This window comes from Zonotrichia albicollis, chromosome Z (assembly GCF_047830755.1).
Source record: "Zonotrichia albicollis isolate bZonAlb1 chromosome Z, bZonAlb1.hap1, whole genome shotgun sequence".
NCBI lineage: Eukaryota > Metazoa > Chordata > Aves > Passeriformes > Passerellidae > Zonotrichia > Zonotrichia albicollis.
This window is the reverse complement of record NC_133860.1, coordinates 17,650,879-17,677,422: the sequence shown is the minus strand read 5'-3', so window position 1 is coordinate 17,677,422 and position 26,544 is coordinate 17,650,879. Positions and strand designations below refer to the sequence as shown.

The window sequence follows — 26,544 nt, the reverse complement described above, 5'->3', positions numbered from 1 at the left end:
AGTAACACCATCATTCATATAAATATATGCCTACCGACTTCTTAGTAGCTGCAGTCAAAGAATGAAAATGGGAATTTTTTTATTGTAACCATGCAAAGCTCAAAAACTGTTGCACCAATACCTAGCTACATTCTTAGAGTTAAGAGATATTGATAAATTCAGTCTTGGGTGGTTCCCTAGGGAAATCCATAGTATCAGTTTATACATGAAACTTGCAAAGTAGGTGTTACACTGGATACAGTGCATACAGAGTGCAGTTTAAGAAGATCCTAAGAACTGAGGTCTGAAGTTATGTTGATTGCAAAAAACATGAAATGTTAATTCAGCTGTAATTCTGAAGATTCAATGGCCAAAAGAAAAACATATGTGTGCAACTTTTAAAAATTAAAAACCTATTAAAGTATGGAGGAGAAAGCCTGCTTGACGTAATTGATGACTTGGACTTCTGCAGTAAGAAATTGCAGGTTACTATGAGTCAATCCATCACTCAGTTCCCTCAGATGCAGAGCAGAAATAGAGCAGATGTAGGAAATTGAACCAGACCAAGAAAGAAGCAGAGTATGACTCAATATATATAATCCAGAGGTAATTTATCAGAACTTCGAGTTTGGGATAAACTGCTTTGTGCTGCCCTTCCAAGTCCTTCTTTTCCCCATATATGTCCAGAATTTTATCAAGGTTTTTGTTCTGTCACAGGATACCTATTTCTCACTTATCCACCAAATCATCTTTCTGCGCCATACTGAGAAGAGTGCAAGGATAACAATCTTTTGGCTGTACTTTTCTTAGTGAAATCTTTTATCTTCCACAATTCAGAATGTTTGTGGGAGAACAAGAAGAACAGAAAATATATATGACATATATATCAAAAGGAATCTCATTTACACAAAACTCTTATTAGCACACTTCAATCAAAACAAGGAACCCTTAGCAAATCCTTAGCATCTGCAGGATTTTAAAACGCACCATAGTTTCAGCTCAGTCAAACCCATTAGCATGAAAATACATCTTAGTTTCTGTCCTATTAAAGTAATGTCCACGGGAAAAAAATATCCCCGAAGATTAATGCCTTTTGGAGTGTGTAATCCACAGTGTGCCACGAAATTTGAAAATACCCTGTCTGAAAAGAATCCCACTCTACCCAGTAGTTTATTAACCTTCAAGTTATCTCAATGGGTTTATGATTTTGAAATGGCATTTTAATATAGAATTAAAAATCAAGACTTGCAGAATGCATTGTGCTTCAGAAGAAAAAGAAATCTTCATTTTCAGGATAGTATCTGGTTTTTAAATCACAGAAGTGGCAAACTTCTAGGGCTGGGGTTTCCCACGAACTAAATCACAAGTTTTGGTTGGACTTACGCAGTTTTGCCCTCACTGTCTTGTTTGGTGGCACTGGCTCCCTTTTTACCCAGCAGTGAAGCCACTTTCTCAGGGTCTCCATTCTCCACCGCCTGCAGCAGCCGATCGTCATTCTTATTCCACTCGTTGGTCTGAGCAAAAGGAAACGAAAGGAGAAATATTATCAGTGCCAGCTTCATGTACAGGCTCTTCAAAATGATCCCGCATGCATTTATCAGCTCTTAAACAAAAGCCCAACCCAAAGAAATGGCACAGACAAAGCCGCATAAAAGCAATCTGCAAGCTGTGCAGCAGAGGTTCCCAAGGATTTGATGGCTTAAGCCAGGGCCTATGCGATGACTGAAGATGAACTGTAACTTGGAAACTTTGTAGATGAGAAGTGCAGGGGAAAAAACCCCATATTTTCTTACTGTATTTTCAAGCATTCTTCTTTATTTTTCCAGTCCTGGTTTCCATTTCAGAGCTGTACCGGCCCCATTGGACCTTCACTACATACATCACATGGATAAGCAATGAGGTGCCTCATCTTATCCAGACCCCACCCTAACAACCCAAACCAGCCAAAACTTTCCATATTAAAGGCTCTTCCCAGCTCACATTTTGTAGAGGCTAATGGCTTAATAGACTGCCCTTTGCAGACTGCAGCTAGCTTTATTGAGTTTTTGATCCTGTGTTGGTCTTTAAAATAAACAAACAAACCACTCACACAGTGCTACTGAAAGAAAATAAAGCCACCCTACTTTCAGATCTTTCCAAACCTAATCCACTAAATCTTTCTGAACACTCTCAGCAGCTGAATCAAGAACAGGACATGACTTCCCAACTTGATGTCTCTCCTCCTCTGAATGGTCTGAATAGGACAATGGCCTATTTCCTCTAAAAGACTTCCAAGTAGAATCACAAGATCCTAAGAAAACAGAGGACAGTTAACCTTCTGTATTCCATGTGATCACAGCAAAATGAGCTCTGGAAAAGGAGTTGAAAGTTGCACACAACTGGACTAACAACAGTGTTCAGTCTCCAAGAAAAACAATCTGGGGCAGTTAAAAGCTGTGTTTGAAGCAGTGTTAGCACCCAGCTACACTCAGGAGAGTTAACTTCAACAGCTGTTGCTTTCTCTTTGACATCAGTCAGCTCATCTCCAGCATGACGGCCTGTTCATGAGCACTTGATTTGTACACATCCTCTGGAATTATTGAATTCATGTTACTACCTTGAGAAATATTTAATAAAAACCACCAACAACACACACACTCAACACCTTGTCCTGATGCTCTATACAGACTTTCTTCCTTTGACGTTTCTCTGTCTGGGCTTGAGAGGAAAAGTGTATGATGTGCGCACTTATCTGAACTAACCCCACAGGCTGCTCACACCCTGATAAACAGGAGGAACAGGAGGAAAGTGTTCCAGGTTCAAAGTCATTTAAAAAACAAATTAAAAGAACTATGAGGGAGAGTATGGGCAGGAGAGCAGACAAGCTGGGAGAACACCACCTGGAACCAGGAGTATGAATGGCAGCTCCGACAAAGGAAGCGGCATGCAGACAGAGCAACCGCACTCTGTTATGGCACTGAATGACTGGTGGGTCAGTGCACCCAGCAGGTTATAGTCTTTATTCCTATGGCCCTGCAATAAATTTCTATAGACTCTGGAGCACTAATTACATCAGCAAAAAAAATTGTTTCTCTAAGCAATATTTAGACTCCATGACAATGAGTGGCCAGCCAAGCAGCAGGCTCCACCCAAAATGTGACTCATTGCCTATTCTGCATTTGGGGAATTTCGTGCTTTAAAGGCAGCCTGTTATTAAAAGCAGATGTTTAAAAAAATGTATCTCACTTGTAAATAAAAAACTTTAAAGTTAACATTCTTTATTTGACAGTATGTCTTTTGTTTTGTAGTTTGACCTGTTTCAGAGCTTTTTTACTATTCAGTCACGTAAGATATTTAAATACAGGCTATTTGATGAATCAAGCTTCATCTACACACACATCCAATGCAATACTACCTAAAATCACCAATTTACTTTTGAAACATGAAATTGAATAAACTACAGGAAAATGTTAAGATCAAGGACAGCTGAAAATCCTTGGCAGAACAGCTTTCAGGAGAACATTCAGCTTTAGAGTACAAAATGGCCACATCTTCAAGAAACAGTTTCATGAATACTCCTTCAATAGCCAGCTATTAAATTGAAACATTATTGACATATAATCCAATATTCAGTGTTTTGGTACAAGCAAGTAAGCATACAAATACTGACTCCTGTATTTAAGAAATAACTGAGATAAAGTGTCAATTTCCCCTTTGAGAAGCTTCTGTGGTAACTGTATTCATCTATAATTATACTATCATTAAAATCGCAGACCAAATAGGAATGAACACAGCTGTGTCCCAAATTACCCCTCAGTATTTATGTAGTGAGGAAGCTGCACTGAGGAGATACTCAGATATTGAATAGAGAACCCTGGAGTATTTTGAAAGTGATTCTGACGATGCAAAGCAATGTTCATGCTAACAGTAAACCATTTTATTACATATGGAATCACTCTTTACAAGACCAGATTCTTTAACTCGTCTTTGCTGCAGTATTCAACCATTTCCTTATCCTGAAATGAACACTCACACACAAGCATAATTAAGGAAAGACTTAATGAGGCCTCAACTAAAAACTAAAAACTGTTGCCTACTAATCTGTACAGCTAAAAAGATTTCCTCGTACTTGAGAAATAACTAGAACTGAATTTGGAGAAACCATTAAGTGACCCTGAAAACACAATCAGTAGTATCAGACGTATCTCAGTGTCAAGGAAAGACTATCAATGTATCTTTATTTTTCACACAGAGCTGGAGAATTAATTCCTTTTCCTGCTTAGAGGAACATGGTAGAGGCTGGTGGCTAGGCTAGATCTGTATTTGGCAGTCATTTTAGATTTCTGTTTTCAATTCTATATCTAATTATTGTTTCTTCTTTCAAGCATTGTGACTCAAGCAACGTTAAAGGAAGGAGTAATTTTAGAGCTTGCCACATACCTAAATCCACTTATATTTGTTCCTGCAATTGCATGTTTAACATCCATTACACTACTGTACCTGAAACTTAGTTTTGCTCTGGAAAACGACAGAATGCATGCAGTTTCTTTATCATCGTGCAGCAGAGTTATGCTTATTTATAAACTAAAATATCTGTGTCCTACCCAAGATGTTTAAAAGCCATCACACTCTATTGCTCACACAAAGTTATTGAAGCAATAAAGATTCCACTCTAAGACATCAGTAAAGTGCCATCATTGTAATTGTAGATGAAATGTCAATTTTATGCAAGCTACAAAAAACTGTTTACACATCTTGTTTTATTTTTGAAATTAAATTATACACAAATCTGTTCACACTGAAGAAACAAGTATGCAAGCATCAACTGTTGTTCAAATACTCCTCTGATAGGATCAAACTGGGTATTTTCTTCCCCATTGTGCTCAAAGACCAGCTATGCATTTCAAAAGTTAAAGGTACAGCTAATAAAATAAATGGCATAGAATGGACTCTCAAAAACTCATTTCAATATGGAATCATAGCCCTACTGTCCATTTCTTCAGGGGAAGAAAAATCTCAAAGGACACAGAATACATATGACACCCAGAAAGACACTGTACCCAGGATTTGTCAAGAAGTAGGAGATATTTAAGTCAGTAGTGGTCTTAAAGTGCCTCATGTAATCAAATATTGCACAGGCACTGCTGTCCACAGCAGATCAGAAAACCCAGATCTCTGAACAGGCAGTAACTGCTGCATTACATTACATTTCTGGAATCTCTTGTAATATTAGCCTGGTTTTGACCCCACAAGTCACACGTCATCAAGTACACACCAAAGACTTGGGGGGTAACTTCTGCTGGGATGATGCAAAACACGGGTACTCCCTGTTACTGTTCACTGTAGAAGCCACCTTGAACTGACACCCATCATGCAGCACCAGCATTTGTCCCTCCTGGAAAACAGGCACATGGGAGATGCTCTCTTCTGCCAGGAGCACAGGACAGCCAGCTTCATAAACCCACTGTGTTTCCTCCACTGCAGTCCCCAAACTTTCCCATTTCTGCTGCCCCCTCTTCAGCTGTGCACCACGTACTGCCCCCTCTATCTAAAGATTCCTCACATGCCTTGCCTTCAGATCCCATCCAAATAGCACGGCACCAGCCACCACACAGCCCCTGGGGACTTCAGTTCTGATACACCACTCACTCAGGTAACATAAAAGAGTTTTCTTTTACGTCAGAGAGGTCTCCACATTCTGAGCCAACCTACACAGACACTTCAAACTCAGGGCTAGCACAAAATAGCAGCACAGTTTTCAGGAATATATTGACTAAAGCACAAGAGCAACAAAACCAATAGCTAAGCAGGTACTTTTCATCACCAATAAAGCTGGGGGTTCTTTTGTTTTATTTGGAGATGGTTTTTGCTTGTTTTATGGTAAGACTGCTGCAAATACACAAGTTAGTCAACTGAGTATGTAGCATTCTAGTAAAAAAACCCCAAACCTGAGCATCTCAGCTTAAAGATAAACACATATGTGCAATGAATTTGGAAGACTCTTATCCCAGAAAAGACTGCACATGAGAGTTCTCTTCACCTCCACCCCCACCCTACACACACCCATCCCACTCCTGTAGGCCACAAGCCAAACAGTTATCAACAGCCTTCCTTCAAACAATTAACATTTTGCAATAACAATGGCTTGTGAACACATGCAAAATTGATGAAACAAATATTTCAGCTTCACAGACCACAGCCATTGCTCCACTCAGTACTTCTTCAGGTTTGGGGGAGGGGGGAGAGTTAGTCTGTTGTTTGTTTGGGTTTTTTAAAATGTGTATCGTGTTCAGTATAGGCAGCAATAATGAGTATTACATACGCAGAGAGAAAGTAATCTGATCAAAGCTCAAGACGTGCAAGTTTTTGAATAAAATAGATGTTTTTCCTAGTAATGTGCAGGGGATCAGATAATCTGTCATTCCTAATAAATGCTAAGATACAATACTGACAGCTGAAAGGATGGCATGCTAAAATTCAAGCATCTGGTGGCATTGAACATCCCTCTCAAGCATGTCTTTTATTCTTGATTTTCAGCTTTTAGATGGAAAGATGTGCTGTTGGACCTCACTCAGAAGCACCTCCCTGGTAACAGCTCAGTGTTTTTCATACTGATACCCTCACGAACCCAAGAAAGGAGCTGGCAGCAGAGAGGTAGCCATGCTTAGGATGCAAAGCCACTCCTGCATAAGGCACTGTGTGGTCAGTGTTAATGAAGTGAGGCTGAGAGCTTCATTGACTTGATCTACACCAATGACCAGTGGTTAAAAAAGGCAATGCTCGAGCCAAAGCAGAGTGCTCACAGTACCTCCAGTGATCACCATCAGCATGACCTCTCAAAACCACGGCTCCATCACAAGCTTTGGCAGCAGTTACCAACAGCAACTGCACCGGCAGCTGTCGAGTCTTCTGTAAGCCCTCTCTGTGCACAATCTATTTCCAATTTTATCATTGCAAGATACTAATAAAGTACTTATCATAGCTGTGGGACTGAAACCATCCAGTAAAAATTCTTCATATTTAGGATCACACATAGCATGTTGGCAAGTTGACAGATTTTGAGTCCAAAGAGAAACCGTAATATCGAAGCCTATTTTCTTATAAAGCTTGTACTAGCTGTTTTACACATGGTTTTCTCTGTCACAAAGTGAACAATTTCCTTTCCAGAAGAGAAGCTGAGGAATCAAAACATGTCCAAAAAAGGTAGCTATTCATTTTTTCATCACCACCATATCAGGATATTAAGACTCAATTGTCTAAGATTACCAGAAATATCATGCAAGAAATAACGTATAACAAGAGGTGATAGTTCTACTTAGCACTTGTACAACGTTTTCCATGAGCAAATACCTGAGCAAACATTAACTGGCAACAACTTAGTTTCTTTATCTTTGGCATACAGCCTACAGGAGATGATTTAAGTGACCTTGCATTGTTGCAAACCTACTGGAGACAGAGTTATGTTATCTCCACTGAAATCAGAACTGCAGGGAAGCTGAGTAGCAAATTGAAATTCCTGATAATTTCAAACTCAGCAACTCAGTGTCTGAAAAGGAAAGGAATACTTAAAGACTGGCGTCACAAACAAATGCATGGCAAAGACACTGAACACCACTGCATCACAAGGTCATCCACAAAAGTCCACATGTGCAGGACTTCCCAAGAGAGTTTTAAAAAAAAGAACAATCTTATTGTACTGAATGCATTCACTAAACAAAACATCCCTTGAAGTTAAAACAACAGATGACAGTTTTTCTTGAAAGAATGGCTTATCTGTAAACACTATAACCTAGGAACCAGTGGTATGTAGGTAAGGAGCTTACACCTTTCCTGGCCTTCCCATCTGCAATTTAGAGATTGTATTTGCCAGCAGCAAGCTTGGGTGGTGGGAGTGGAAATCTCACTTGCAGAAGGGCAGGATGTTGTTGACCTTATCAGCAACAGCTTATTCCAGTCTGCAGCAGCTTCTCCCAGGACATCCAGAGCCCAGCAGATGCCTGCAGCTGCTGCCTCCCGGGCTCCTTTCAATTGCTGCCGCTCCCAAAGCCCGCCCCGGCCGAAGGCACAGCTTTGTGGCACTGCAGGCTGACCTCTGCTACACCGCACCGACCAGGCAGCGCCCTGAAAGGCCGTGCCAAAAGATGCTGTGCTCATTAACTTCACCACAAGCAAGGTCTAGACCTCTAATTAAGTTGTCAGAAAAGCAAAGCGTGACAATGGCTTTCAAAGTATTTATAGTGATACTATCTAAATGTCACTAATTGCTGCAACCCAGTCTTCTCCAGCTTCACTTGACTGTCCATGTTGCCTGTTGCCATCAGTCACCTGATGGCTAATGATGGCTAATAACACTAATTATATTTACATAGGAAGATGAAACATTTGCAGCTCACAAGATTACACATGCCATTCTTTAAAGGTGGAAATGGCAGCAATGAAGTAACCTGTGCACATTTTATAACCAGAATCAGCAGTCCATGGCCCTCCTCTTGCTTCTTGCTATGGCGCCTAGCTGGGGTAACTGGCCATGCGAATTGCATGAGGTCTGTTTGATACTGGAGGCTGTACTTGTGTCAGACCATGAATTCCATTTGAATCAGAGATAAAAACATGACAGGGAAGGCAGGAAGCAGTTGGAGTGAATGGACAAGGAATGCTAACAAAAGACTAACGGGCAGATTGTCAGTAAACCTTGATAATTACCCATTCACTGGGTAGCTTCTGCAGATAAAGAAGTGATTATTATCCAAGCAAACCATTTTTTCATGCTGAACCCCAGAATAATGCAACTGAACAGCAAGTCACTCAGCAGGGCACTTCTATCAGCCAGCGAGGCTGCCCGGAAACTTTCCTGGCAGAAGGGGACCACAAGCTGTGAAAAGAAAGCGTCTTTCACCAAGAAAGAAGGGGGAAGATGACCTGACTAAAATGGTCATCTGAGACTGCAAGTCTGGGGACTGGGAGCGGGGGGGGGGGGGGGGGGAGGGAAGTTGTAGAAAAAAGTTAGTATGGTCTTTGCTATGCTCCAAGAACACTCAATGAAAGCCAAAATAAGTTTGAAATGAAAGTGGAAATAAGTTTGCTGTTTTGCTGAGATATTTGTATTTCTTGCATGCAAGTTTCTTGGGTATTTTTTGTCTGTTTTGGCAGCTTGGTTGAGTTTTGTGAGTGGGTTTTTTTGTTTGCTTTGTTGTTTGTTTGGGTTCTTCTAAAAAAACCCCTGTGGTTAGTTTCACAGTTTCAGTCAGGCTTTGAACGCAGAGTAGCCATAAGGTCAGGAAGAGAACATGCACAGTTAAATCAGAAAAAACCAGCCACTTTTTAACTCAACTGCAAGACTTCATTTCTGTAAGAGCAAGAGAGTGAAGAGCCTGAGAGCAAAAGTCAGCAAGGGGGGCCAAGGAAGCGTGACACAGTTCACCCAGACCAAGGAATACAGCTGGCCCACACCAGCGAGTTCAGAGGCACACAGTGGAATTTTGTGTGGGTTGGGAGGCACACAGCTCACACACGCTGCTTGTTTCACTTCATACTAAAGGCCACAATGGTTTTTTCCATCCAGAAACTACTTTTCAGCCATTTTTAAAGAGATAAATCAATCTTTGCATTTGAGGAACAGTGGCATTTCCTGCTAACATTACCTCTAGGTACATCAGGTATTCTCTTTTCTTTTAAACAATTACTGATGTTTTCAAGTAAGCCATTTCATTCCACTGAGTATAAAGGAAAAGTGATGAGCAAAAAGCTCATAACATGCAAGGCATTGGAACAAAACAAGAAAAAGTACATCTAAATCATTAGTAACATACAGCCGGAGCACTGGCAGTAAGTCCAGCTACTGTCCTTTGTTTATCATCTCACACATCATCAGTACAGCAACTGAAGATTTATCTTTATTTTCAGATAGCAAAGGACATAGCAGTAAGCACACCACATGCAAACAATCACTCTCAGTAAGACAGAAGAAAGTAAAGCCAAGAATTAATTGTGTATATTTGTATAAATGAAACAATGTTTATCTTAGCACAGGAAAAAACACAGGGGATTTTCTAAAAATAAAGACGTTAAATCTATTCTGTTTGAAGTGACCATCTCCCATTGTTCTGTCTTTTCTCAAAGTTCTAAAGATCTCAGCTACAGAGGACTCAGATGACTGTTCCCATCTTGAAATTACTCAATAATTGTACTAAAACTAAAATACATCTAACAAACTACTGATTACTGCTGGACACATGGGAGCTCTTCCTTTCAAAAAAATCCATGGGGTGTCAAAACACAGACTTAAAAATGACCACACTTCTCAAATGGTTATCCAAAGATCCTCAAGTTTTCTTTACCCTTAAATATAACACCATATACAAACAAGAAACTGATAATCAGCATGAGACATATGAAAAAGACTGCTTCTAAAGAAGTTTTAAGACTGAAAAACTACTTAATCAACAGACTTTAGTTACTTAAAAAGGTCAAACAGCAATTCACATAGAGCCTTTCTTGTTTTAGGACTTCTGCTGCACAACTGCCTCACGGTCACTTGGGAAAAAGGGGAAATCAAGAGATTCAAGTAAAATTGCCTGGATAATCTAACATGACCTTTTATCTGGTAAGCATGTTTCAGTGGTAAGTAGGCTGTAAAATACAGAGGGAATGCTAACTCTGCAAGCAAAATTTGTTTATTCAGCTATTGTGTTGATCTTGACGATCCTCTGCACTGTGTTAGACACAGTTGTCTGTGAAGACCAGAGTGCAAGGACCAAGGTACACATCTGAACTCCTTGGTTCTAGGTAGGGATAGGTACAGCCCCTTAGATTTCAACATTTAAAGCCACAGACATACGACTTCCTTAGCGGAAGGTCTGTAAATACTGCATATTAAGCCATCAATGAGCATCCAAAGGAGGTGAAGGGTCTGGAGGAGAAGCTGTGTGAGGAGTGGCTGAGGTCTCTTGGTCTGTACAGTCAGGACACCAGGAGACTGAGGGGAGACCTCAGTGCAGCTACAACTCCCACATGAGGGAAGAGGAGCGGCAGGCACTGATCTCTGCTCTGTGGTGACAGTGACAGGACCCGAGGGGAATGGCCTGAAGTTGTGTCAGGGCTGGTTTAGAATATCAGGAAAAGTTTCCTCATCCAGAGGGTGGCTGGGCACTGGAACAGGGTCCTCAGGGCAGTGCTCACAGCACCAGCCTGACAGAGTTCAAAAAGCCTTTGGACAATGCTCTCAGGCCCATGGTGTGACTCTTGGGGTGTCCTGGACTCAACGATCCTGATGGGTGCATTCCGGATCAGCACATTCCATGATTTTACAACTTGGTTTGGGTATCTGAGCTGACTATGTCTATCTAGCTTTTTAGTAGCATGCTCCAGTTTCTGTTAACTAGTGAACTTAGAGAATACAGGTACTTGATGGATCCTTTATATTTCTGATGGCCAAATGGACACCCATCATGTATTGGCACTTTAGACCTATGGCTCCATATTTCCCTGTCTGTTGCTAAACCTCTCAAAACACTGCTTATCTTGCCACTTCTGCCCAGTAAGCTGATTTTCATGGTATTTAGAGCTGCTACTTGTTTTTCCTCCCCATTATCCTGTAAAGGGGACTACAGACACAAAGGCTGCACATAAGAAAAAAAACCCTAAAATTAAACACCAAACAGAACTGCACATTGTTCTGAACTGATGTAAGATGTACTGTGCTAAGCTGTGTTCATAAGGTACAAGCCACCCTGTAGCCAAGCCACTTTGTGTTTGTATTACAAATGCCTACATGAAATTTCAGCTCATAATGAAAGTTGATACCTTTTTCCCTCTATTAGGAAGACAAAGTTCATTGCTTGACTAAACTTCACCATCTTAATGTTCTTCATAAGTGCCAGAAGAGATCTTGGATATTTTTAAAAACATTTAGAAATATTTTTATACCTACTAGAATGCCATTGTAGGAAGCAATACAATTTCCAAATTCATAACAAAATATGTATTAACATTTCAAAACTATTCGGAGTAGAAAAACAGTCTATTTATAGTTGAATTCATCATTCTTGTTAAGGACATAACCACTGTTACGGGATTATAGCCTTCTATTCTGAAACCCATGACAAAGCCAAACAAAACACAGGGCAAGCTTAGAGACAAATCCCTATTCCAAGAAATTATTTTGTTTGGAGTCTTCAAGGACTCAATCTCCAAAAGTACTTCATGACTACATAAGAAGGCAAAAAAGTTTCACTATGTGTCTGATCTTCCTGAGGCCACAAAAAGATGTTAGTGCTGTGAACTGACCTCTAGACCTAATATTAGTCAGTTTCCAAAATCAAATATTAAAGAAGCAAGCTAAGCTTAGCTGCTTTTACTTCCATGACTGCGATGAGGGATAAATCCAAGAGTCGTGGGGAAAAGAAAGCAATTGTTTTGCATGAAAATAAAATCCACTTCAGCTGCCAGTGAAGAACATGTGAGATTTCACACCACCACATCTTCCCACGTTGTTTATCCTCCACATCACATGCACTGAGAATCAGACAAGTCTTTTATGCGTCAGACTCTGTATGCAGAGAATCAACTGCCCACACATGCCAGGCCTGAAGCAAAAGGAGGGAGAGAACAAGCAGGCACTCCCCCTGGTTCTGTCCTTAGGCCTTATCTGAAGAAGGAGTTCCATTTCTCTACAGGCATGAATAACGACATGCACAAGTCTTCTGCTCAGCAGGCATGGATGGCCTTGCCTTTCATCTGATCAGAGCCACAGCTTGCGCACCTTCCTCCAGGCAGCTCCTGGAAACTCAGTTTTGGCAGCCCCAAGCCAGTGCTGGGGGTTTAACTCTTGCCAATTTGATCAGTGATTGAACTAAAAACCTGGCACAACCACCACAGCTCAGTATTGACGGACAGATCTGCACATCAATAACCTGTCCTCATTTGTATATTCTTATCAATAATATGTGATTTACTAGAACACTCAGTCCTTTCACCACAGTGCTTTTGCTATTTCAATACCCCGCAACTCACCAAATGCACTAGAATGGCTCACACAAGATGACAAGAGCTACAAACAACCCTCTGCTCTTTTGTTTTAATTAAAGATTCACTTGGCTCCTACTAATTAGTGCTAGACTGGACTATATTTGCATGTCACAATCATCAAGATACTCTCTTGTTATCAAGATAAGTGCTGCCAGTTGTTTGTCTGTCCTTCCCCTCTAAGGAATACTGCTGCTGCTGTATCAAGGCACCCTACTGCAGGTTGTCTAGTTTATATTCTGATTTCTTCACAAGACCTGCCCACGTTTGCTGTAGCAGAGCTCAGCAGCTCAACAACATAGAGATTTTCAGCTTCCCCAGTACAAAGCTACTGAAAATTAAAAATCTATAATAAAATGGTGACCAAAGCACAAAATGCTGAAGAGCAGTCCACTCCCCAGAGTCCTTCTGGAGAAAGAGCACACAACTCCAGGAAAAGTGAGTGGGCTGGCTGTGCTACCAGCCCCTTTTCCATCATCCAAAACATCCCTGCTACAGCTATAACCATTTCATCACAGTTCTTGCAGGGGCTGACATGAGAGAGAGAAATCCCTAGTAGCATCATAAATCTTATAAAACATTTTCCCCTTGATGCTTACAAGCAAGACTGACCTGACCAATATCCCTAGCCATGCTCCCCATCAGGATCAGTTTACTCTAAACACATTTCAAAGCCTGAGACTGCACACCAGGGCTATGCTGGATTCCGTGGAGCGCATCTAACAGAACAACTTTGAGTAACTGCCAAATTCAGACATGTTCCCAGGACCAAATGGCCAGTCAGTGGCAAAGTAATTCTCATCTTTTTTCAAAACATGCTTTTCAATAATTCATGTGAAAGGGTGGAGGAGCAGAGGGAGAGCAAGGATTTGTAACAGGTTTTAAGTCTTCATGGAAGGAGAGATAACGCCTAAGAGTTTTATGAGACATGAAAAAATGCAAAGAATGTGCATTTGTTGATTTTTTTGGTTTCTTTTAAGAATCCACGTCACATATCTTAGGGGTTCCCCTTCCATCTCATGAGGTAGAAAACCCAGAATAAGATACAAACATCATTTTTTCATCCCGTAACAGCGTCTTTAACAGATTCAGTTAATAACTGCAAAGGATTATATAAATAAGCTGAAAATTAGTTAGTTTTCATTGCCAGAGACAGCACAAGGTTTCCAAATTTTATGGGTTAAAAAGGACAATAAATTTAACAGTCTTTTGAAGATGCTAGTATAATCCTTCCAGAACTGAAGAGAACAGATGACTCAACCATATGGCTAAGTTCCACCAAAATTCTGTCTTGTAATCATAAAATATGATGTAATGCAGCTTGGTCCCAGGAGAAGAAAAGGCGTTAGACATATGTGACATGCACAAACGTTGCCTGGATCCATCTGGCTAGCTATTTTAAAAAGGTACTATACAAATGAGCAGGGTTTTCTAGAAGACTCCAAGATAAATATTCCTAAGCCTTCTCCTGGAAAAGAAATGGATATTGCTCTTAAAAGCTATATTAATGCACCAGCCATTTTCATTACAAACTAAATAGGTATAATGAACAAGCTGTTACACCTTTCTGCAGCCATGCAGCTTTAAAAAAATTGCCTTTATAAACTTTGAAAGCAACCTGTGGTTAATACTATTTCACACTTAATAGCATGAATCTTCTTGGAAAAAAGAATTTGAAGGACTATTTGGAAACCAAGAGATTACCTTTTAAAATACCTGGGAAAGAGAAAAGAATGCACTGAATTAATTCAGAATACATCTCAGTAAGTGGCAAAGGATATAATTGTCTACATTATGTAAACGCTGAATTAACAAAAGGTGCTGGAAATCAGAGTAATCAACTGTAAGACATAAAGTACTCTTCAGTTCACTACTGAAATATGTGCAACAGAAGCCATCAATATCTCAGTTACTCAAATATTTAATACAGTCCCTTGGAATTAATGGCAACCATTCAGCACATTATCACTCTGATCCTCATTGTATTCACGGTGCCATTTAAGAAGGTATGCAGAGATGCCTTAATTAAGCATGTAATGTCTAAGTGTCATATAAAAAAAACCCTTCCACTTTATATTGTAGGTGGTTCAAGCCTGGCTCCCAGAAAACTAAACTGATTCTCTCATAAAAACTAACGAAAAATGACAAGCAGGAATAGTTTTGTTTTTCATGGTGACAGAATCAGCAAGGAACAATTACTGGGGACTGACTGGGGTGTAACTATTCCAAAGTCTTTCTAAAAAACACCGTGTTACCATAACCCCCATATTATATAATACACAGACCAGAGCCTGTCAGCCCAGGCACACGCCGAGTATCCTTCCCCTCTAATAGTGTGTACACTAAACCACAACAACAAAGAAGTTTAGAAAGAAACTTAGTTTCAGCAGAAACTAAGAAGCCAAGAGACCACACAAGGGAACAAGGAAATGTATCCATGCTTCCCAAGTCCCAGTCCAATTAACATGAAATCAAAGAGTGTTGGGACCCATCAGGTAAGGCATAAAGACGGAAACAGAACAATTATGGACTGTATTCACCAATGTGCAGTATTGGGGGCTCTTTCTTTAAAATTGCATTAGAGCTGTATTAGAAAGGTTTCAGAAGGGCAAAGATGATCCAAAACAACACTTGTATGGAGATAAAACTGGCTAAGGTACTTCAGCGTGCTTAAACTAAGGGGGACACAAAGATGACAAAAACCACTGAAATGGGGGAGGCACACAGGGTTCAACTGTTACAGCACAGATGAGGGACCATCACATGAAGGTGAAACCAGGTCAAAGTAAAGCAACAAACAATACTGGACTTGTGGAAGTTCTTTCCAAGGATGTTCCAGACAATAGGTTTATGTGGGTTCAGGGAGGGACTGATCAAACATTAGGCAGAAAGGTTCACAACAAGTTTGGAAAAGTGTTTCCACATGTGCAGGAAACCGCTTGAGCTGAAACTACTAAGGAAAGTATTAAGGAGAAGCGTCATACACACTTGCTCAGTCCTTTTTCTGCCCTAGGAATACCTCAGCAGGCACTGCTGAAAAAAAAAGACTAGGGATCCTCAAACGGAGTGTTTTGTTCATAACAGAACAGAAGTTTGTTCAGCTCCATTGGGTTTTTTTCTGTGCCCCAGCTCCTATTCCCCTTCCTGCTCTGCAGAAGGAAAACCAACCACATATTGGTGTTTGCACAGCCTGATAGGCACCAGGACCAAGTCAGGCTACAAACAATGCCCTAAACCAGCGGCTAACCACATGTGACAATATCACTTTCCTTCAGTAGTGACAGGCAAAAAGTAGAAACAAAAAAATGCAGAACTGCTACCCCTCATGTGTGCTTCACCTCACCAACAAGCACAGTCCTAAGCAAGAAACCCCGGTGCTGAAGGAACCTCCACAAAATAGGGCTGCATGGATCCCTCCACTCTTTCTTGAGTATCCCAAGACAATGAAGGAAAACGAGGCAGCAATCTTGAATTCAACACGTCAGCTCTGCATCACAAGACCAACATTTTTTAAAAGACAGCAGAGCACAAACGGTTTAAAGCCACCAGATTTGGCCATGCTGCCTTAACCACACAGGCAAAAAGCTGGAATACTTTTGATTGTATGGTCTTCTCAGGACCCAGCCACCAATTTCTATAATCTTCTGGCAGGAGATTTTAATGGCAACTTGCATCAAGGGATGAAGTCTAAACCAAGGAGAGGCTACAGCCACACTGTAATTCATGGCTTGAACAAAAAACCTCAGCATGGATAAAAAAGGTCATTCTGACATGGGCTGAGGACACATCTTTACTATGGAAGGATACAATTTCAGTAGACTACCATCTCTTATGTTAAATATATTTTATGCTATGCACATCCCATTACTGAATTGTTTGTTGAACCAGCCATTTTGAAAGCTAAATAGCTTATTTATTTACCTAAATATCGATTTGAAAATGAAGCTCTCAAGAACCCTCATATTAGTAAAAGAATATTGTTTGCAACTGTTGAATTATCAGTCACCACTTTTCAGTTTTGTTTAATCCTTCTAAAAATCTTCACTGCACTATGGGAAAAGAAATTAAAAAATCAAGGACTTCTATTTGGAAAGCTCTGCATAGTATTTCACAACAGCCCTGCAATTACTTCTGAGAAATCAAATTTTAAAGATTTTGGCCTGCTATGTTATTTGAATGGGAAGAGGCTGACAAAGCTAAGAAAATGGAATCAACCTCCAGTTACTCCTCCAGGAGTCGCAGTGAAGATACTGCTATTGGCAAAATCTAGGAGTAATATTACCATAGTGACTACAGAAATTACAGTAAAGTGTGAACAGACAATTCATCCATAATCTCACCACAGAACATTGCTATCTGCTTGAGAAGAAAAGGCTCAAAATGCTCTTCAGCATCTCTAAAGATCTCTACAAGACTGAATGATTATGCGCTGGAAAGTGTTTCCTTAGGAATGAGGAAAGTTTTGGCACGCACTCTGCAACGTCACTATAAATTAAACCTCTGTGCTACAGCTGTCCAAGGCTTTGTACTCGGTCCCTGACACAACACGTTGCCTCGGGCTGCTGCTGAATGCCTGCCCAGCCACTGAACTGGTTCCATTGTGCTCCCCCTTGTAAAACCGGGCTCGCTACAGCCTGGCCATCTCCAACGCCACTTTCTTTTAGGCAAATGCTCCTGATTGAACAAGACATCAAACCTCGGGCCAAAGCTCTGTGGCTGCTTGATGGTTACCTGCAGCTTCCTTGGCATATTAAAAACAGCTTTTACGCAAGAGCTTTTCACACTTAAATTAAAAGAAAGAATCAACATCAGGTATAAATGAAGGAAGTAGGATTCCACCATTCCAAATATAGTTTTGTTTTGGTATATTGTTTTGTTTTTTTTTTTTTTTTAAGTTATTTCAGGTGTCTTTTTTTTGTTGTTGTTTTGCCTTTTTTTTAATGAAGGCAGCAAATGTTCTGGCAAATGAGAAACATTCTGAGAATATTACATTATTTGGAAATAGAGGTTTTAGATTAATATTCAGCTTCATGGGTAGCTAGCCACTTCCTTAGCTTTGTTTTATTTTAGAATGCGTCATGCTTTTATTTCTATGCCTATGCAAAAAGTTTTCCAAACATTTAATGTCAGACAGGAAAACTGAAGTGGAAAGTGGATGACAGCCAGTCTAACAGAGCTTTATCAACACAGTCCATACATCCTGACACACTATACATGCTCTAAGTTTCCTCAAGCACTATAGCCAGTCATGCCACTGCTATTTGAAGAGACATCACAATTTTGCAAACAGAAACGACGGAAATTCAGTGTAAAGCCCAAAATAATATACCATGTTGTTTATGATCCATATGCTGTTTGCATGAGACTGGAAAACAGAATAAAAAGGCAATAAAAATAATCCTTGTATGTAAGTAGAACTAGAAGAGGTAGGTGCTGCAGTGCAACATTTTTATTACTTTTAAGCCATCAAAAATGATTATGTTTAAGAAATACATTATTAGCCTGCAAAACTCCAGTCTTCATTATGTATTCCTCTGTCTGCATATGCACCTCCCACCAAAGGAAGCTGACACTGCTTTTCAGTTGGCTGAAGGAGCAATCACTGTGGAGACAAGCACCGAAAATATTTATTCTCAACCAAGAAGTTCACCACGTTTCAAGACATGGTCTCTTCTGACCTTGGCATCTTGGGAGTGAATTCTGAACACTCTAAGAGATGTGGTAGAGCCTGTCTCACATGGATGATATCTACAGAAAACACTGGACCAAAAACTGAGAGCTAATTACTTGAGCTCAGTAAAAACCTATGTTTCTTGCTACTGCACCAATGCAGCCACTACCAACTCTTATTTTAGATACAGCTACTGAGTTATGTTGGGAAAAGCCTGGTTACCTTGGAGATCACTCCCAGTCAGCTCTGGAAGAATTTGCAGGATGTATTTTACCAAAATTTTTTACTCTTTTGTATACAGTCAGTCAATTTCTATGTGCTTAAGCAAACCACAAGGACACCAAACAAAAGAAACACCAAATTAGTGCATACTTCAACTACTCTCCCAGCATAGCTAGAATTTCAACACGAAGTAAAAGAGAAAACAATTGTGTCCGGAACCTACTCTGTAGGTGTGATAGAAGGCTTCTGTACACACAGAAGGTTTTCTTTCTTTGTTTGTTTTTATTAGGGATTGTACAGATAACAAGTAGGTATGATACCAAAATTATTCATTTAAGTAGGCTTTCGTCCCACCAAATGTAGAAAATACACCAATTATTTCATTGGTTTAATATAATCTCTGGGATGGAGGATTCGTATTTTGGGACACGTGCTGGAACAGATACTCACGTCTAGTTTTAAAATAACAGAACAGACTCAACTTGAAATTTCCCCTTCTAAACTGAGACTAAAATCATTTGCATCTGGGAAATAAACTGAGGAACCCTGCAATAGACACAGTCACAGGAGAACTGGAAGGATCTATGAAAACAAGAGCTCAACACATCTGTGATGATGCACAGTATTCAAGAACACTTTTGTTCTTCTTTTGTTTCTGAAGACAGCATAAAAGGGCATTTCTTGCACCAATAGCTGAAAAATAAAACAGCTGAAAACAGGGCAAAGAATCCATTCAAATGCTACAATTGTATCTGATTTGCAGGGTTAAGCATTCCAGTTTCCTTAACTATTTAGGTGGGAGGATGGGGAGCATTATCCAGCAACCTTTTCCACAGTAAGCCAGACTGAGCTGTAGGGCTCTGTATTTACCTGTGTTCCACACAGCTGGGTTAGCTGGTATTCAAAACGTGGCAAAAAGAGTAACTCTTTGCAAACTATTCACTTCACAGTCAGTCTGTGAACACAAATCTGAGGGAAAGGGAAAATTTATAACCGTTAAATAAAAAAGAAAAAAAGCACACACTTCCACATATGTATTTTGAAACTGCCACAGGGAATTTGAGCCCAATTTTCCCCCATTATTAAGGCACATGTACATCTCAGGGATAATTAATAAGCCAGAGTAACAAGGTCAACAAAAGCTACAGGCTGGTTGGTCACAACAAGGAAAATATCATATGTTTAGAATTCATAGCATTGATTTTACAATTTCCTCCTATTTTAGCATTTCTTCAGAACAGACACATGTACCCATATTTAAGTTTCTGACTTTTCTTAGTGCATCTGTGCAGCTCACCTACTTACATCAAAACATATGTGATACTTGCACTTTTAATTTTTTTTAAAAGGCATGTTTATCACCAAATTGTCAGAAGTGAATTCCTGCATAAATCAGGCTCTAGGAAAACAGACAGTTCCACTGTCTCACTTTAGTTCTGCACACAGGGTTGTCAAACAGGACTTCTAGATCCTTTCAGCAGAGACATGTTCTCTATTATGTTAGCCCTCCTGCTCCCTAAGACTGCCTGAGGAGCTACGGGTGATCCATGCTGTCTCTGCTGCCCTGGTGACACACAGCATTCAGGCAGTGGATATGTTTTTGCAAAAAAAACTGAGTTGACATTCCTCTTCTTTTGGGAAGTCAAGCAGTTATTTCCAGAACTGTACGAAAGTCAATCCATCCCAGTTTCATTCTCCAACTCTCAACCCCTATTTTTATCAGAAGTACAGCAGAATTGACACCTTACTTACTTCTGCAGCTACCTCTCATGTTGCTTAGTCCCCGAGCTACAAAAATCTGCAACCACACCACACCAAAAAAAAAGTTATCTTCCACTAGGGAAATGCTCCTCTTCTGCCAGAGAAGAGCCAGGGGAACAGTGAGCAACAGATACTTCGGGAGCCAAAGTTAACCAACGCAACTTGCAGACAACATGCTTTACAAGGTGTGAAGAATGTCAAGTGTTTACAAAGGAGAACACTGCCTGCAGAAGGTTTCCCTTCCCATAGGCCCAACTATGGGAGCAAGACAGTCAGTTACCTTTGCATATTACGCATAACTGCAGAACAATTTTTAAACTTAAAAGGTGTGTTTTCCCCCCACCATCTAAACTGTGTACAACTGTGAAGTCGTACACAAAAACAAGATGGCTTTTTATTCATGACTCACATTCCAAACCTCAAACAGGCATCATGTTCTTCTCAAGATAAAAATCGTTTTAAAATTCTTTCTGGTTTTAATTTCTTCTGGTGAGAATGCTCTAAAGAACAGAGGGTTGGGAATGGAACACATTTCTGTTCATGTTTTCTGAGTTAGCCTTCCCCCCGCACCCTGAACTTTCACCTCCTTGCAGACGTTCATGCCTGTTGAAAATTAAAATGTCTGCATTGCAGGATGGGCCATTATAATTCAACACATGCTGTTTTGGAGTAGAAAAAGCATGGTTTTGAAATAGCTCTGTTACAGGTCAGGAATGTAAAGCAGAGTTCATATTTCAGATGACAATGGGAACCAGAGCTTTTTCTTACAAACCCAACCCAACTTACAAGCAATGAAGGAAAAAGAAATCTGTGCAGTCAGGTCTTTGCAGGCTGCTTGTGTTTTACAAAGGGCAGCATCGCAAAGCCCCTCTTTTACATGGAATACAAGTTTTCAAGATTTGCCTTCTGAACATACTTTCCTGCTGCAGTCTTTGCACTGCCACAGATGACTCAATGGGCAATCACTTGCTCTGTATCCTTCCAGAGAGCATCCCAAGCTCACAAAACAACTTCACTACTGAAACACCCCAAGCAGAAACAGTACAGCTCAAATGAGATGGTATCACAGCTATGTATTATATTCCTCACAGCTATGAAGACTGGTTTGATGCATTTTGCTACAAGCCCCAACAATGCCCCACAGAAGAGGGCAAAATCTCATTGTCTTAATAAACTAATCCCACTGTTTTGGTTCATCTACTCTAAACAATCCTTTTTTGCACTTAGATTCAAATGTGTGCTTAAGAAAGATTATGAAAGTCATCAGATCTGTATGATATCAATACCCTACAGCAGGGCTTGCTGGTCTCAGAAGAAAGAGGGGAAGCCAAGCAAAGTCAAATAAGACCATAAAGAGTTTATTCTCACAGAAAGAGCATCTGTGGAGCAGTTTCCAAGCTCCACAGAACCTGTGCTGCAGGATTTGTCCAACCCCCACTTGCATTTTGTCTGAGATACAAGAACCTGTCAGACAGATTTGCTATCACAGTAACACATTTTCACTGTTCACTAGGCTACAGCACCCTGCCCAGGTAACAGGCTCATGGGAAGAGCTCCTGAGAAAGCTGTATGTATCTCCCATACAGAAAATGCAGATTTTGCATGGAAATTATTTAATGACTGCCAGTTTTTAGGCACCATCTCCTGAAACAAGGCATCACAGTAGCCTGCTCCCCTAAAACCTCTGCTACCCTGACAGAATGGAGGAGGCAGCAACCTGGACAGTGCAGGCACCAGGCAGACGGCATTCCTGCATATGCATTCCCAGACATGTGAGACTTAATAACCTCTGAAAGTGAAGCTGGAAAATTTGTATCATACAACAAAGCGCAATTATGATAAAGACTAAATACCTTATTCTCTTTAATTTCTTGTCTGAATAAACAGTATAAAAGTAGCAAGAAACAGGATGCAAGTTCTATCACTGACGTTCTCAAAACAGTGAGAGTGACAAAGTATGACTCTTCTTTGACAAGAGGTTACACCTATCAGCATAACATATATGATATCAGGTAGGAGAAAAATGCTGTAATGTTGCAAAAGGCAGAGGTCTACTTCTTTTATTAGAAACAGCGCAGGCAGATGAGTGTCAGAGTTCAGTTTATCCTAACATTTCCGTCAGGGTTGAAAGTGTCATTGCACAAAGCACTAGAGAGAAAAAAACCTCTAAACTTAATTATTCTCAAATTGCAAGGACAGCCAGATGCTTGACAAAAGAAAGACAGTCTCCAGAACAGTCACATTAGGTAGCTTTAATTAAAAAAAAAATTCTGTGCAACATTACTTTCATAATTCCAACTATTTTACAGAGTCGAATCAGATCTCCTAACAAGTTTATTTAGCACAGGAAGAAATCACATCCCTGTACTTCAATATAAATTGTCAGCTTTAGAAACAGGTCCCAGCTGGTAGCTTTCTGTTAGCACTACTTCATGACCAAAAGAAACATTCATCCTTTGATAAAGCTGGTTTTAGCCAACTCAGCAATACAGGTTTGAGGGTCCTGTTCTTGTTCCAGAATTGCTCCTCTAGAAATAAAATTTAATTTGGTACCATTTCCTCCCCCTCCCCAACCCCCTAAAGATTTATGCAATCATTCTATACCAGTATACCTACTCCAAGATTATCAAAAGCTAGAAAGCAGTCTCCAAGATAAATACTCATGCAAGTTTCATGAAAAACTGATTATATTGACAAGAATAATACTGTGCTTCCACCGAAGGCTGCAGCACGAGCTTAGCTGTTGTGTTTGACCTGTGAAAAGCCAAAGAGCTACCTGCACTACCTGCTTTAGTAATGTGGAACAGCCCCAGCAGACACTGTGTGATGCCTGGCAGGGACATGGGGGACCCAGGAGAGAGTGATGGGAGAGAGCTGCCTCCGCACAGAGGTGAGAAAAAGAGCAGAAAAGGCAGACACTGAAGGCCAGAGTGAAAAACCACAGGTACTGTGATAATGTGGAGAACTACAAAACAACCATGCAGGGAAGCCACACTTCACTAGTTCTGCTTCTCACAAAGGACCTTGTGAAATGTAAGGTATCTAAGACTGATTCTGCCCAATCCCAAGAAGAACTGTAAACGCTCTTAAGATGTTTCCTAAGTGGTAACCTTACTTTCTTACAACTTCTGCAGGGAACCCAGTCATAGTTGCAACATCAGTCAGGGAGACTTGCTTTGCTCAGAAAGGAAGTTTAAATTAGGGGATCAAGAAGGAAGGTGAGAGAGATGACAAATAGAATGCGTTTGGTACTTTTTAACACCAATGGCAGTAACTCCAACCCTCACTTTGCACACAAAAGAAATTAGTTGATTAACTCCCTTAAAAGCACTCTATACTGAGCCATTGAGGAGGGAGAACTGCATGAACACAACACTGCTCTCTACTACTGGAAATGAGATTCTCTGTCATTCTCATCAGCAGAAGTTACATTCTTCCCAAAAAATTGCTGTTCATGGCAGCCCTGACAAGCTTACATGCTAAAAGACTGATTAAGCAAGAGAACACAAATTAACGTCAACTGCTGATTTTCCCCACCACTGCTTTCTTGTAACAAAGACTAAAGCCATTGTAATTAACTTTCCTCATGAAATGCTATGTTCTAAAGTTGGGCCTAATTAGATGCAATATAATTCTTGCCAGAAACAGATAATGTGCGTCTTTCATCGACTTGGGTGATTGGTATTTATTAATGTTCGGCATGTCTGCGTAGCACAAATCACGTTTTACTCGCTGCCTCACAAACAAGCACAGTGTCTCTTTTAAGGTATGATCATCTGCATTTGGTACTTCGTAAGTGGGAATGCGGCTTTCATTTTAGAACAAAACCTCATAAAAGAAGAACCCCTCAAACTGGAAAGGCAAGGCGGGAAGATAAAAATAACAGCATTAAGCATAGCAAGATCCTGGCCCAGTACGAGGTTTCTGTGGTACAGGCACACACATACACAATAAACTTGCAGGGAACAGCAAAAGGATATGGAAAGAGGGAAGAAGGCACGGCTTAGCAGCAATGCTTTTCATTATAGCAGCAACAACAACTAAGATCTGTTGGTAAGCACAATGCCTCAAGGGCAGTGTGAAAAACCCACATGAAGAAACGCCAAAAAGATCCTCAAAGCTGCAGGAGGACAATGGAGGCGCAGGCCGATGGTAATGCAATCCCAAGTTGGTGTCTTCTGAAGTTAGTTTAGCTTGAAATACTTTTGAACCCCACCCACTATCAGCTGAAGAGAAAACAAGGAACAGAACATGGATGATGATGATTCATGTCAGTGCAAGCTTCTATTTTTCTATTTCAAATAAAAGTCAGACTCCATGCCCATAGACATACTCTCTTTTCCTTTAGTTTTTCTGTTTGTTTTGCTTCCAACCAAGAACTTTTCTCCAGGGCTCAGCAACGGCAGGCAATCTCAAATGCCTTAACCCTTTTCCCAAAAAGAGAGACCAAAGTGACCTCTCCACTCATGCAGGAAGCAAGTAATGGTAAAGATCCAGCAAAGGTCTCAAGGGAACTTTGCCAGAGTACTCCTGAAGTAGAAAGAAAAATTACCATTTGCAGTCTTCTCTGTTGGTGTCTTCCCCTACCAAAAGAGCCCAAGAACAAACAGAAAACTGACCAGAAATGCAGGGTGAGCAAGGGATGTAACACTGGAAGATCTATAATTTTGAGTCTTGCCTTACAAACCCAAGGTGCAACAAATCACACATTTGATAAGGATTAATTGCGTGGAAAAACTAACCAAGTCTAGAATTACAAATGCCAGAAAGACTACAGAAGACCCTCTAATTACATTTTAAGGTCTTGTCCCCATGTTTAATAAGCTACAGTATTCAACAACCATGGCTTTGATCTCGCGTAGCAGGCACTCAGTCCCAGTTGTAGATTCTTAGCATACTACTTGCCTTCTACACAACCATTAGTGTTAATTATTGTTATGGGTGATGGATTTCATAACCACAACTCCTAGTCCTTTTTAATAATTACTGTTGTGCAAATATTTCTGACTTCTGTAAACACTGCTACAAGAGATCACCGAATCCTGGTGGTCAGCAAAGCTGCTGAACCCTGGGAAGCCAAATCAGAGTGTCCAGAAGCTACAACTGTATATTCCTAATAGGACAGGAGCTGGAGATTAGTACGTTTAAACTCCTGGTCATGTACAACACTATTGGTCAGCTTATCTGCTTTTGTCATACTTTAGACATCCTGAGTTTATCTAGTTTTGTCATACTTTAGACATCCTGGGTTGATATCCAAGCTTGAAAAAGTCCAGGATAATGTCTAATGTGACTATTTAAGGACATTTTAAGATCAGCAGTAGGTTATTTTTGAAACTTACGCTTAATGTGTATGTGTTTGAAATGACTTGTGAAGAGACAAGATTATAAAAAATCCACATCACATACATTCTGTGAAGGAATTTTGAACATTTCTGGTCTAGTCTTGCATGTTCATTGTGGCAGCATTCTGGTAAACATCGTGAATGTTTTAAGATTTGCCCTATTAACCAACCACTAAATGCACTCCTAGAATCAGACAGGTCAGGTATGAAAACATCTGTGAGCTTTTAGGTCAGAAAACAGGTGTTAGGAGAGCCTTCACTGCTTCTGTTCAAAGCCTCAGAAAGCAGTGACTTACTCTAGAGCAAGTAACCTTCCCCACAGAGGAAGGGACTTGCCTCACCTATGAATAGCAGGAAGCCCAAGCTCATGCTGTGGGCAGATCACTCCACAAAACAAGCTACATCCCTCACAGCTCTTTGAAATACCTACTTCCAAAATTTATTTTCTACAAGGTGTTCCTTTGTGTTACTTAACTGGATATTCTAGGTGACAAGCAAAACCAGCGAAGAGACAAATGGTCTTTAAATATTTCAGTTAGTGTATGATACAGAAACACTTAAATC

The 26,544-nt window shown here is 40.3% G+C and overlaps 1 protein-coding gene across 3 annotated transcripts in view; it reads right to left on the bottom strand.

Moving 5' to 3' along the window:
- The window catches only part of RAI14 (retinoic acid induced 14), an 85,277-nt gene that overhangs the window by 35,456 nt on the left and 23,277 nt on the right, over nt 1–26,544 (bottom strand). For all 3 annotated transcript variants that reach the window (XM_014268324.3, XM_014268326.3, XM_026794616.2), the window contains one exon: nt 1,363–1,493. In XM_014268324.3, coding sequence (XP_014123799.2) covers nt 1,363–1,493 — 131 coding nt within the window. The remainder of the gene's footprint in view (nt 1–1,362; nt 1,494–26,544) is intronic.